The sequence below is a fragment of the Balearica regulorum genome, chromosome Z (genome assembly GCF_011004875.1).
Source record: "Balearica regulorum gibbericeps isolate bBalReg1 chromosome Z, bBalReg1.pri, whole genome shotgun sequence".
Taxonomy (NCBI): Eukaryota; Metazoa; Chordata; class Aves; order Gruiformes; family Gruidae; genus Balearica; species Balearica regulorum.
Window position 1 is genome coordinate 46,066,342 of NC_046220.1, and position 13,011 is coordinate 46,079,352.

At 39.9% G+C, this 13,011-nt stretch overlaps 1 protein-coding gene across 2 annotated transcripts in view; it reads left to right on the top strand.

Moving 5' to 3' along the window:
• The window catches only part of MAMDC2 (MAM domain containing 2), a 60,862-nt gene that overhangs the window by 37,862 nt on the left and 9,989 nt on the right, over window positions 1-13,011 (top strand). For both annotated transcript variants that reach the window (XR_012833147.1, XM_075740895.1), the window contains exons 7-9: window positions 71-164; window positions 2,801-2,947; window positions 3,796-4,061. Coding sequence is in view for 1 of the 2 variants with exons in the window: in XM_075740895.1 (XP_075597010.1) it covers window positions 71-164; window positions 2,801-2,947; window positions 3,796-4,061 (507 nt within the window). In the remaining variant the exon portion in view is untranslated. The remainder of the gene's footprint in view (window positions 1-70; window positions 165-2,800; window positions 2,948-3,795; window positions 4,062-13,011) is intronic.

Consider the following 13,011-nt stretch of genomic DNA (forward strand, 5'->3'; position numbering starts at 1 on the left):
ACACAAAGATGTGTACAAAAATTACTGTTGTGTATATGGTAGATGAATAACAAATTATTGTCATTTCCAGGTAATATTTGAAGTTGCTTTCAATAGTGCCAAGGGAGGTTATGTTGCCCTTGATGACATTTCTTTCTCTCCAGTTTACTGCAGCAATCAAACAGGTATGAGTTCTTATTGCTATTTACCTTCCTTGTTTTCCCCCTTTGCTTTGCCCCTCTGAGCAGTCTGTCAGTACTTGCTATATTTGGTAGTGATGTGCAGATGCTACCTTCTCAACCGACTACAGCCTCTGGGCTCCTCTTCCTCCTGGCAACAAAACTGCAGATAAACACTAATGCCATTCATTTGATCCAGAAACCAGTCCTTAATGCTTCCTCTCCAAAGACCTTGCCTCAGGGATCTGCAACTGGAGTGCTGGACTGAATGCTGTATTTGCATCTCCCCAGCTTTTGAACAAATTACAATTTGCAGGCCTGCCACAGAAAGAGAGGGGGATTTCCCCAGCTGTGATGGTATGAGGAAGCAAATGTCCTCGGCTTTTCGTTATTGCCCATGTATGGTGTATCTTCTTCCACGTCGCATGCCCTGAGGTGTTCTTCAGAGCCAAAACAGGAGCCTTGCCTTCCTATCTTCACTCTTCCAGGAGGTATTATTTATCTCAGAGAGTGGAGTGTTATTAGGTTTTCATAGCAGCAGTCGTCAGCTGAATCCACATGACCCCTGCTGTACAGGCACTTGGGACCAAGGACTTTGTCATTTGAGAACACAGCCTCATGAGTAGCTGTGTATTGGTTGCTTGGGTTTTACTGTAGCGCTTAGCAATAGTCAAAAGTAGGGTAGTAGATTCCCACTGAGCCCACCTGTTCTTTCACTTACAAGGTTGAATTTTTGACTAATGTTTTGAAGTGATCAAGGAAAAAAGAGATTATTTTTTTTGCCCTTTTTAATCAGCTTGGAGTCTCTGCTAGCTTTACCTGCACTGCTCAAATGTCAATAAGAGGTATACTCTAGATATTAATCCACCACTCTTGGCTGAATAAATCTAGTTGTTTCACTAACTCCTCAATGCCTGTTCTGTTTTCGCTTTGTTTTGCAACAAAAATCATGAGGTATGTTTGCAGAGTGCCATGGATTGGAGCTGTGTGCTTATCTGTGTTTTCCATTTTAACTTTCAGATGCCTTGCATGTGTTGAGGTCTGGGATAAATTTTATAGTATTTTCTGCCCCAACCCTGATTTAGTCATGCTATCATGGCCCAAGTTCAGATCTACTTTGACCCCTAAATCTGATAGATTCAGCTAGAGCTTTGCCTCCTAACTCTGATTTTGAAGTTTTGGTGTTTTGGGGATTTTCTTCTGTTTGAGAAATGAATGCAAGTCATTTGATGTATATTTTGCTGAAATACAACAAAGCTGGTTAATCCTTCAGACGCGCCTCCTAATTCCATCCTCAATTGTTTTGAGTGGAGATGTTAAAAGGCAAGATCTTCATTCTGCTTGCATTCATCCACAGCAGTGTATATTACACCATTAAGTTTTTTCCTTATTTTTCTGGAAGTTTTGGTCAAGAAAGGTCTCAATGGTAGCCAAAGGGAAGCAAAAGGTATTAAATGAACAAATTAAAACGTGGGTTTAACGCTGCATGTACCTGGTAGTGCTCTAACTGTGTTTTCTTTAGTTAGGAAAGCAGCAGAGGGAGGCCAGGGCTGCCACTTTTTTCCTGTAGGCAGCAAAAGACACCCAGGCAGTGCTTAAATCTGGCTTATTTGAGGCTGAAAAGACTGCAGGCATCTCTCCTAAGCCAAAATTTTGCTTCTCCTGAAGCTGACTGCCTGTGTCCCTGCCCTTGCCAGGGAGTCCCTCTTAGCCTCTGTGCAGAAGGGTCATGCATGCTGCTGTAGAGTGATGTTCACAGGGTCCTGGCTCCTGACGTACCTGAAAATTGCATGATGGCTTCGGGTGGTGCCCCTCCTTCCCCCAGCATCTGGTACAAGTAACTGAGGAGGCTTTTAAAGAAGTCAAAATGTTTTACTTAAAAGCACCCGATCACCAGGGACATGTTTTCAGACTAAAGCCAATGCTGACCCATGAATTCCACATCACAGGTCAAGAAGGAGCCATCAGCAGGGCTGGGGGGTTTAGCTTAGCTTTTAACCAATTTGGCTATAAATGGTGCAGCTTTCTTTGCTCCAGTGCTAAAATGAGTGAGGCATAGCTCCAAGGTCAGCTGCCATGAGGTGGTACATGAACCAAAAGCTATTTGACTTACATACTTAATGGAACGTATATGCACACACATTATACATTATTACAAAAGGGTTTTGAGAAAAGTGCTCTTTAAAAGAATATTAAATGTTGGTGGTAGAAAGCTATCCCCTTGGAAACTGAAAACAGGACAACCATATGCACACACACGCACATTCATGCTCATTTTGTCCAAATATCTTTTGAATGAAGGAGCAGGATGAAAACAAATGGTCTGAATGTCTTTGTGTGTTACGTCCTGAAGAAGGAATCTTTTCTTAATGTCTGTAGCTTATTTGTGTTTTGTATGGACTGTGAAGAAGGTTTCCCTGCCCCAGCAAAAATATAAGACAGTAACACCCACTTGTGCTAGAAAATCGATAGTTTGATATCAATGTGACTTTGCACTATATATATATAACATCTGTAATATGCTCAGCTTCTGTAAGGCAAAGAAAGATGAAACAGAGTGTACTTTGGCATCCTTGTGCTTCAAATACTTGTGCTTATTATACTGTGCTCTTCCTAACAGAACATATCCATCTATCTTTTAGGAATTCCTTTCAATCCTGCTGATGCAGGCTGCAATTTTGAGGAAGATCTGTGTAATTTTTACCAGGATCACAAGGATGGCCCAGGATGGAGCAGAGTGAAAGTGAAGCGTAACGTTTACAGAGCAGGAGATCACACTACTGGGTTTGGTAAATCAAAACTCCTTTTCACTGGAAGAGTCAAACTGGATATAAAGGTTAACTATTGTATCATTGTTCACTCTGTTAAATAATGTCCCTATCACACTGGTTAGATTGCCTCACTGCAGCCCCCTACCACGAAAAATCAGTGTATGCCGCTCTGTCCTAGCTGAGACTCTCTGGCTATGCCTCCCCATGAGTAAAACAGGAAGGTAACCTATCAAACAGTCACGCAGGGCCATAAATCAGAGTAACTTCACTGGGCTACACTGATCTGTACTCAATGAAGGGATGATTCCACAAAAACATGCAAGCAAATATAATAGTAGCTTAATGCATAGCTTTTAATATAGAGGAGTCATGGGCTTTTAGCTCTTCCAGCCTTAGGATATTTGGCATTTTTAAGGGAAAACTGTAAAATGTTGTGTAGTGAAGCCACGTAGTGAAAGGCATGCTAGTAAGTTCTGAAAATATCTTTCAAACTGTTGTAGTGCTTCTCACACATCCCATTGTGTAGAGTATTCATAGATCTTAATTATATGTGCTAAAGTCTTGCTTCTTTATACTCAGTGCAGGGAATTATATGCCTTGTGCCCCGTTCTTCACTCTTTGGTCTCAGAGTGGTACCCCTGAAACAGCCAGGTTTCCAGTGAGGCCAGCAGGCCAGAGAATTTTTCAGTGTAAATCTGAAAACTCTATATTTCTGGTAACTTAGCCATGTGCCAGTGTAGCTTGAAGCAGCTGGGATGCTTTTAGAAAAACTCATATTTCCTTTCAAACAGAGGAAACTGCTTTAATAGCAAAGCAGTTGTGCTAATTGCTTATTAGAAATACTCAATGATTTCACTGTCTTGCAGGTTATTACTTGCTGGCGAACACAAAATTTACATCACAGCCTGGGTACATTGGACGTCTGTATGGCCCGACCCTGCCAGGAAACTTGCAGTTTTGTCTGCGTTTTTATTATGCCTTATATGGATTTTTCAAAATGAGTGGCACACTTGCTGTTTATATCTTTGAGGAGAATCATGTGGTTCAAGAGAAAATCTGGTCTGTCTTGGACTCTCCAAGGGGAGTTTGGACTCAAGCTGAAATCTCCTTCAAAAAACCTATGCCTTGCAAGGTAAGAGCCAACTCTTCAAGTCTGCCGAAGTATACATGCAGATTTTCCTTTCCTTCTCCTCCCAGGGTTATCTTCATTATCTGAGGATTAATCCTGAGTGAGCTATACCTGCAAAACGAAATAAAGGTCCCCATGCAGTACAGTGGGGAGTATTTCTTCGCAGCGGGGCTCTCATGGGAGCCTCAGTAAAGGGACTTCTTACTGGGAATGGGGCAGTGTTGCTGCCCTGGTGTCCTCACCTGCAGTCACAGTATTCACAGGGATTTCACTTGAGGAGCTATAACGAGAACTGGTTGTGTCTTGGTATCTCAGTGGGCTCCACGTTCACTCATTTTTGTTCGTTTCCTATGTGATTCCCTTCACCCTACTCAATTACAGATTCTAATTAATCTAAAAAGTCAGTACTGGTAAGTTCTGCTCAAAATGGGGAGCTGATCCTAAAACTCAACCACTGTGTTAAAATATGAACTCAGAAGTCAGTGTAATTTAGAGCAATGGACTTGAAGACTTTGCAGTGGCTGGTTGGAGAGGTAAATTTCTTACCTCAGCAAGTTAATAAGAATAACATAGTATTTCAGATCACCTCCTAAGTAAGTCCTCAAGCTGCTGTTATTCCTTATTTCCACTCTTTTTTTACAAAGACTGACTTTTATACAGATTTGCGTAAGCACTACTCCTGCAGTTATCCTGATTTCTGTAATGGGTTTTCACTATCTCCAAGTCATCTGAGGTGTACCAGATGGATCGCTACCTGATGACACTGAGATACATCCAGCTTTTTTTCAGCATATGATAGTACTATGAACATATGGATGAAAGCTTGTCTCACTAACTCAAGTATTTCTAAAGTATAGACAAACATCTTAAGCATTTCCCCACTATAAGGTAATTTTTGAAATGCAGTTGTTATTGAGTTTAACTTTTCTTGGAAAAAAAAAAAAAGAAGCTTTGCCTGGAGGTAAATATGCTGTTTTGTTCACAAAAAAAAAAGTTACCTGTGTTAAAAAGGAAATTTACACTGAAAATTTTAGTCCTCATTGTTGGCTAGTGTTCTCTGAGATATCTGATACCTTAAAAACTGATATTTTTATGCATATATTTTTCCAAGTAAAATGTAACAGTATTTCTTATTCCATTTCAACTGATACAGAAAAAAAACCCCCAACAAATTTTATTACTGCCCAGCAAGTGCATGATAGAAGGCTTTCATCGTATCATCCAAAAATATTTGCAGAAAAGTATTTTTCTCTTTTTTTTTTTTTTTTAATTATGAAAAGGTATTGGTTAAAAAGACAAGCTTATAACATACTTTTGCCATCTCCTGTTTACTTATTTATTACTTCTAAAAATTAGGTTCAGTAGCTTGTGCAGCGTAATACACTGTGTAAGTAGTGATGACAGCTGAGCATGACTGTTAAAAAGTGGTTTATAGCCTTGGAGATGGTAGTTTTTTAGCATCTGACATTTACATGGAAAATCTTTTCCAACATGAATTTATTAAGAACTATTTTTATATTTTCCTAGAAATTAGTATATCTAAAACACTTGTGAAGAAGTTTGCCTGGGATGGAAAGCCTTTACTGAATTGCAGCTTTTGTGTCTGTAGTTACCAGTCTGTAGGCAGTAACAGATGGGGAGAGCAGGACAGAGGAGGAGAAACAAGTCAAGGGAATATCCTCGCTGCTTCTGAGCCCAAAGGTCTGCAGGAGGGAAGAAACCCCGTGCCCTGCAGCAGGAGGGTTTGCTGGCCTCTGGCAATTCTCAAAACCTTCAGTGGGTCCTTTGAGTCCTGTGATGGAAAAACCTTCTTTCCCACAGAAACAAGTTGCAAACGTTTCTGTTGAGGAGGCATTCCTCAAATATCACAAAAAGTGAGATTTATTGGGCTTTAGAGAACTCAGCATGTGTTCAGCATATCATAACTCAGACACCCTTTAGCCAAATAACTATGGAATTGGGCAGATGCAGGAATGAAGTTCTACCTTAGCCTTGGTTTAAACCTATTTGCTCACACTTTTTTCCTGGATTGGAAGATTAAATTAGGTTTAGAATAAGGATTGAGTTGCAGCTTTGAATATGTAGCAGATGCCATTGGTACATAATAAATCATGTGCAAGCTATGAACTTTGAATAACGGTTTTATGGTTTTCATGATGGCTGTGTATGTATGTACACCATCAGTTTATAAAGTTTTCCTTACATAATTAGTACGTGGTAGACAATGGGTGAAGTTCTGAAGCAGAGGCAAATGCACATGTTGATACAGAAAAGTATATCAAGATAGTATGTTTAAGGCCAAGAAGGTAGCATACAAAAGGCAGATGGTGCCAAAGTTTAAGCATGCATCTGCTTGCCATAAGGCAAGGGTGAAAAACTGGTGCAGTTACAGGTTATCTGCTTGTAATATCTACAAACAGGCTTGAATGAAGTTGCACCATGAACTCAATTCTGGCTTTCCTTGCAATCTGTTGCCCAGTTCTTCAATCTTAATACTTTAAAAAGTCCTTTCATGCTTTATTTTGTTTGTTCTTTTTTTTCCCAAGCCAACAGAAGGAAATGAGGGAGCACTGTGTGGCGTTGTATGAACACTTAGGTTTCTATCCATAAAAATGTCTGCCTAGCACCTAGTGAAATAGTTGACAAGTAACACTCATTTCAATGACTGTCTTCCATGTAGGCCAGCGGTAGAGGTGCATCGGAGCACATTTTGCCTGACAGCAAGGAGTAGTGGGAGCCAGCAAGACCAAGCCCTTCAGGCTCTGGAGGGAGGCAGTATAGAGAAACATGAGAGAAACAAGCTCACTGAAGCTCAACATCTCTTATCCTGTCTCCTCCAACCTGTACTTGTGTCTGTTGGCTCCTCACTGATACACCATTGTCTTATCTATCCTGCCTCATAGTCAGCAATCCCCCCCAACCCTCACATTCCCCATCTTCATCCTGGTTCCTCAACTCTGGCCAGTCCCATTTTTTTCCTCAAATCTTGTTCATGTCCCAGTCTGTCTGCCCTGCTTGTCCTAGTTCTTACAAATTTTAGGTTTTCAAAAACTAATGACAGAAAGCATAGTTCTGGCACAAAGACCAAACTTTGACACATTTCATGCTCCTGCTCCAAAGTCTAGGAGCGACCCAGCTTTTCAAAGAATTTTTAAAATAGGGGCAAAATAAAACCTTTTTTCCTAGCCTTGTTCTCGGAAATGATGGAACTGTTTTGGCTTAAATCTTCCAAAACAAGCCTGAAGCAAGGACCCAGCATGGAAAGTCTGAGCTGAAATCATTGCGTCTTGGCAATATTATAAGCAAGTGAAAACCACAGTCTTTTAATGGAGTGAGGTGGTCTCAAAATAAGATAGGGCTACCACCTTTCCTCTGATACAGATGTGCCTATCATACTGTTTTCTGAGATGCATCATGTCTAAACCTGCATGATAGGAAGTTGTAGGCATGCACAGTAGTTGGCTGATGAAGACCTTGGTTACTGGGTGTGACCTGTAGATTGGGTCAGTGCCTGTGGAAACAGTAAACAGTCTCCTGGCAGCTCCTTAATGGCCAGTAAAGTCAGCCGGATGGTCATTATGCTGTTTTGGCCAGGGAGTCTTGAAGGTCACAAAGATTTTGCAGCCATAAAAAAATTGTGCTAAAATAGCTGATTACCTATGTATGTCCTTCATCTTTCTTCTTACTATGAACATTAATCCCAAGACTTTGAAAACAATATAAAATCCATCTGACACATTTTAATTTTGATAACTTTTTTTTTCATCAGGACAATAAAAAGGCTGAGATTTTCATCTCTTGGTTTGTGTAATGGTTTTTGCAAGTTCTTTTTGAATTAGCTAACTGCAGTCTGGCACAGATTGCTGGCTTGAGTTCTGTGAGCAGGAAATGTGAAGCTGGCCAACAGGCTTTAATAGGACACTTTGAAAATAACACATTGAAAAGGTTAGGTGGGTATGATCCAGCTAAGCAAATCATAAATGTTTATACATATATATGTGTGTGTGTGTGTGTGTACATACTGCAAATACATATGTTATATAATGCTAGCGAGAAGGCAGGAATTGTAAAATCCTGATTTCTCACTTTGTACTTGAGCCACCCTCTCTTTGAATTAGTGTAAGTACCTATGGTCCTATACATATAAAATATTGGGTTTATATTCTGTAGTGCCCAGGGAATAAATGTGAGAAGAAAGAAATAAAAAAATAATTTTCTAACATTTATCAAAATAAATTAAACCCTTCATGCTTTATTGTATAAGCCTCTTAAAGAGCAGCATAAAAATCTGAGTCTGAAATACATACATTCTTTTGATCTCATTGAAGGTACTGGAGCTGATCTGCCAACATGGCAGGAAAATGTCATTTTTTTGAAAGAAAAATTCATATAAGCCATATTTAACCTGGAGATGCATACATGTAACATGGAGCAAGAATCTGCATTTTAATAGTGGGGGGGGGTTGTGTGTGCAAAGATATTTCTTTTATGCAACTGCACAACAAAGTCTAAATGCCTTGATTAAACTAAAGGTGTGAGTGCAGTTGGGTCTACTCACACCAGTTCTGTTAATTTCTCCTAGATTTCATTCTCCGTTCTGAAGCTCTGGTTTTCAAAAGCAAACATGTCATGTTGTTTGTCCGTTCATGCTAGTTCTGCAATGTTATCAAGTGCTGTAGCGCTTGAATGCCTCCCAGAAAGTTCAAAAACAAATCCTCAAAAAGATAGCTGACATTGTAGCAGTCCACCCTGCTTCCCTCAGAGTAGTTGTGGCAGCCTTTCTTGGGTTTGGATTTTTTCGGTCTACGTTTCTTCCTTTCTGATGTTTGTTTTTCCTCGCTCTCTTTCCTCGAGTTCATCTATTTGTTTTCACCCATCCTCCATAACTAATTTTAGTTGCAGTTGTGAGAAAACAAAATCAAGTGACTGAGTGTTGCACTTCAATATTTACATGTTTTAAAACAAACAAAAGGGAGGACTTTCTTGGGAATGACTAAACACTGAAATCCTTTGCTGCAGGATGCTGTGGAGGCCAATAGTATACATCCATATAAAAAGAGATTAGGCAAATTCATGGAAAATAGACCTCACTTTGACTAGTAAACACAGTGATCCAAGTGGGACCTCTAGTTCAACAAGTTCTTCAGTTCTTTGGGAGCTGAACATAATACAATGGGACAAATTTATTTTCTCTAAGCATCCATTATCACTCCTTCCTAGGGCTTGATATGAGGGTCTTTGGACTTTTGTTGTCACATCATCACTGTGACAGTCCCTTTAGACCGTCTGGGTCAGCTGTCCTGGCTGTGCCCCCTCCTCGCTTCTTGTGCCTCTCCAGCCTTCTCACTGGCAGGGCATGAGAAGCTGAAAAGTCCTTGACTTAGTGTAAGCACTACTTAGCAACAACTACAATGTCAGTGTGTTATCAACATTATTCTCATCTTAAATCTGAAACACAGCACTGCAACAGCTACTAGGAAGAAAATTAAACCAGGACACCTCCCTTCTCTCACCTCTAAAACAAGAAGCTCCTTAAAGAACAGTCACTGGAAACGCGCATTTAAAATAAGAACATTAGGGTCTGTAAATAGTAGGATTAGTGCTTGCAAAACGTGTACCCCACTGACTGTGGTGTTTGATAGACAGTTATGGAAATGATGTATTGAAACAACTGTAAAAATTATTCAGGTTAGAAAGTGTTACCTAAGTGGCTCATGTCTTCATAGTAGCTAAGCATGGAGATATATTGCATTAAATATTACATACCTCCTCTTGATATCTGTGATACTTAACTGACATTTCCCTTTTTGGCCCAGTTTTTTTTCTGGGTAGTTAATATTGTGATATTAGGATGCCACATCATCTGACAAGAGTCCTCAGTCTAAAGGCAAGAACCTTTCCCTCTTAGAAAAAGAGCTGAGGAAACTGTTTCACTGCAAAGAAGATAGAGCCATAACAGCAGATTTCTGGAAATCTAGGAGCGCCCTGGGGGGACAGCTGAGGATATCAGTGTTCTAGATACATTTCTGTGCAGGCAGTATTCTCTACTAGACAGTGCAATCCAGTGAATATAGATGTAGTGTTAACAGCCTGTGGCCCTATGTTGTTCTGTTCGCTTTATGTTTCTCTTTCATAGTTTGTTTCTGCAACCTATTTGCCCTTGGGCAGGAAAGATTTTCAAAAACTGTTCAAATGTCACAACCTTATTACCAATGCTTTCCAATTATTTATGTTGAAGCTTTCATAATCTGTTATTTTTCCTGCAGAAGCTCATTGTATTTACATGGCAAGAAATTGAACTTGCATGGCAAGTGCCTTTTTAAATCAATTTATTTAAAATGATGAAAGCTTGCAGACATTCTAATTTTGGCTTAGTAGCTTACTTGTGCTCTTGATAAATGAGTTTCTGTTTAAGCCAAAGAAAAGCAATCCATTAAAATCTAGCTTAATTAAACTAGTTAAAAGTAATTTGGGCTACAGAGATAACTTTTGTATCAAATAGCTCTGGGACAATGGTTCTGCCTTTCCCTGTGCCGGTGAAGGGTCCCTGGCTTACAGGCTTTTAGGGCTGTGTAAAGGTCAGGCTCCCTGTTTTGTGAAAACATCTTGAGTGCTTCTTTGTGTCAGGTCACACTTTTGTTTCTGGTGCTCAAATTATTTTTGGATTTCATAATACTGAGTTTTGTGTCACTGTGTGGAAGTTACAAGAATTGCTTCTCACAAAAACCCACAGACTCCACTGTAACTGCCTTTCTCCTTTCAGAAATTGAACCCAAGTATGTATCTAAGTGACAGAGTTTTGTGCCCACCCTAGTTCAAACCTAGGAATATTCACTAGGATGGAACAAGGTAAATTGATTTGCTGCAGAGGCATAGCTTGCTTTTAAGTCACCAGATTTGGCTGCTGTCCCAGTTTTTCTTATTTTTGGCTGGTCTCTCTCTATGTGAGCAACCGCTATACTTTCTGGGATAAACAAGTAGGAAAGAAAATACACAGAACCCATAGTGATCTGAGGGCATCTCCTCTCCTTTTCTCCAGTTCTCAGTCCAACTCCCCCCCAAACTTCCTTTCACAAGCTTCCCCATTAGTCCTTCCTTATGCTTCTTGATGGAGATACCCTACTGCATGTCCTACTCTTTCGTCTCCTCCAAAAGCAGGTAAACTTAATATGCATACATTCAGCTCACATCTAGCTGTAGAGATGCAGAGTGCTAAGGATGAGAAGTCCCTTCTACCTCACTCAGTGTCTGCAGCACACCCCAGCAACATGCCATGGGAGATGCGAAATGCTGCTTGCTCTGCCAGTTGTTCTCATCTGGTGTTGTTCATTACTGATATAATCCAGGATAAATGCTAAGAACTGATTATTGATACTTTAAGGCTGCAGGCCAGGAACATCATTGATTAAGTACTAGAAAATAAACAAACCTGCTTCCAGAAATTGGGGCAATGATTTGGAAAGAAACTAATGTCCTGGCTGTGTCCTGTTACTGTAACAAAAAGAGACATGAGAGGAAAATATGTTTTATTTTTCAGTAACACAGGCAACAACTGCCTGCATTTGATAATGTTTTTAATTTAGCCTCCAAGATAGCATGCAAGTCCAGGAAGATTTGTTACCTAGTTTGAAACAATTAGTATATTGTTCATGTCATGTTTTATGAAGAAAGTATGAGTTGAACACAAAGATGCCCCTATTGTCTTCTCCAAGGCGTGAGATAACTTCATAAAAAATCGTTTGGAAGAATCAACCTAGGAAATATTTTAATTCAAAACAAAAACAAATGTAAAGCACCATGAGACTGGTTCTGTCAAGACTGCAGAAAGGATTCAGAGAGCTGACATAGGGTGAAAATGAGTAGTTGCGTAGATCCAAATTGATACAATTTTGGTAGGTAAAGTTCAAATATTCAAGGATGTCCATTTAGGACAGAAAAGGACATTTAGGACAGAAGAAGAGTGATTAAATTTGACCTGTTAAGAAAAGTGTCTTCTACCCCACTGCTTAAAACTAAGTCAAGAATTTAACAAAAAAATAACCCAAGGGGACAATGGACAATTTCATTACATTTGCTATAGCTATTATTGGAAACTCCACATTCCCAAGCACAAGCTCCCCCAACCCCACTCCTGCGCAATTACACAGTCTGCTCATGGCGGCGTGTCACTCAGCACCACAAAAAGCAAGGGGAGAATGAGTAACGCTAAAGCTACAGATGACAAAGCCGAACAAGTTTACAAGTGTCACAGAAACAGATCAACCGTTTGTACAAAGGCTACTGGTTCAATGGCCTTCGACAGACCAGCAATTATTGTTGCGATGCTTTTGAAATTGAGGGCTTTCTGCAGGATCCAATGGGTAATTACATACCTTGTATGGAACAAATTATTGCAATTTAAGAATAAAGAACTTGATCCTGCTCCCAATGATGTCAATAGGAAAACATTGCTTACAACATAATTCCACAGTGTGGAAATGTTGTTTCACAAACGAGGACTGACCTCACCCTTTCATGTGTGGTTTTCTGAAGATTCTTGGGTTTAGGACTATAATATGTCTTTAGTTTATTACAAATGTTCACCAGAATGCATTTATTAAAAGTCTGGTGAATGACGTCCACCCAACGTCAGTATTTATTGTACTTTTTATTCCAAGAGATGCTACCATTTTTTAATAGATTGCGCCTGTTTCTTGAGAATGACTGTACAAAATAGGAAACGATTTTTGTCCTGTTAAACCTTAGTGCTAAGGGAGCAGCTCTCCTGACTTAAAACCCAAAACTAAGGCCCGTTTTAGGCTGCTATGCACTGAGAAGTTGTGCCTGCTGTGCAGGGGCACTCCTCAAGTCCACCTGTAATAGTTTACAAGACAGATAGTCACTATTACCAGGATAGGTAGCACTGAATGGAAAATGGTTTTGAAAATTGCTCTGTGCTGGGCAGCATAACCCA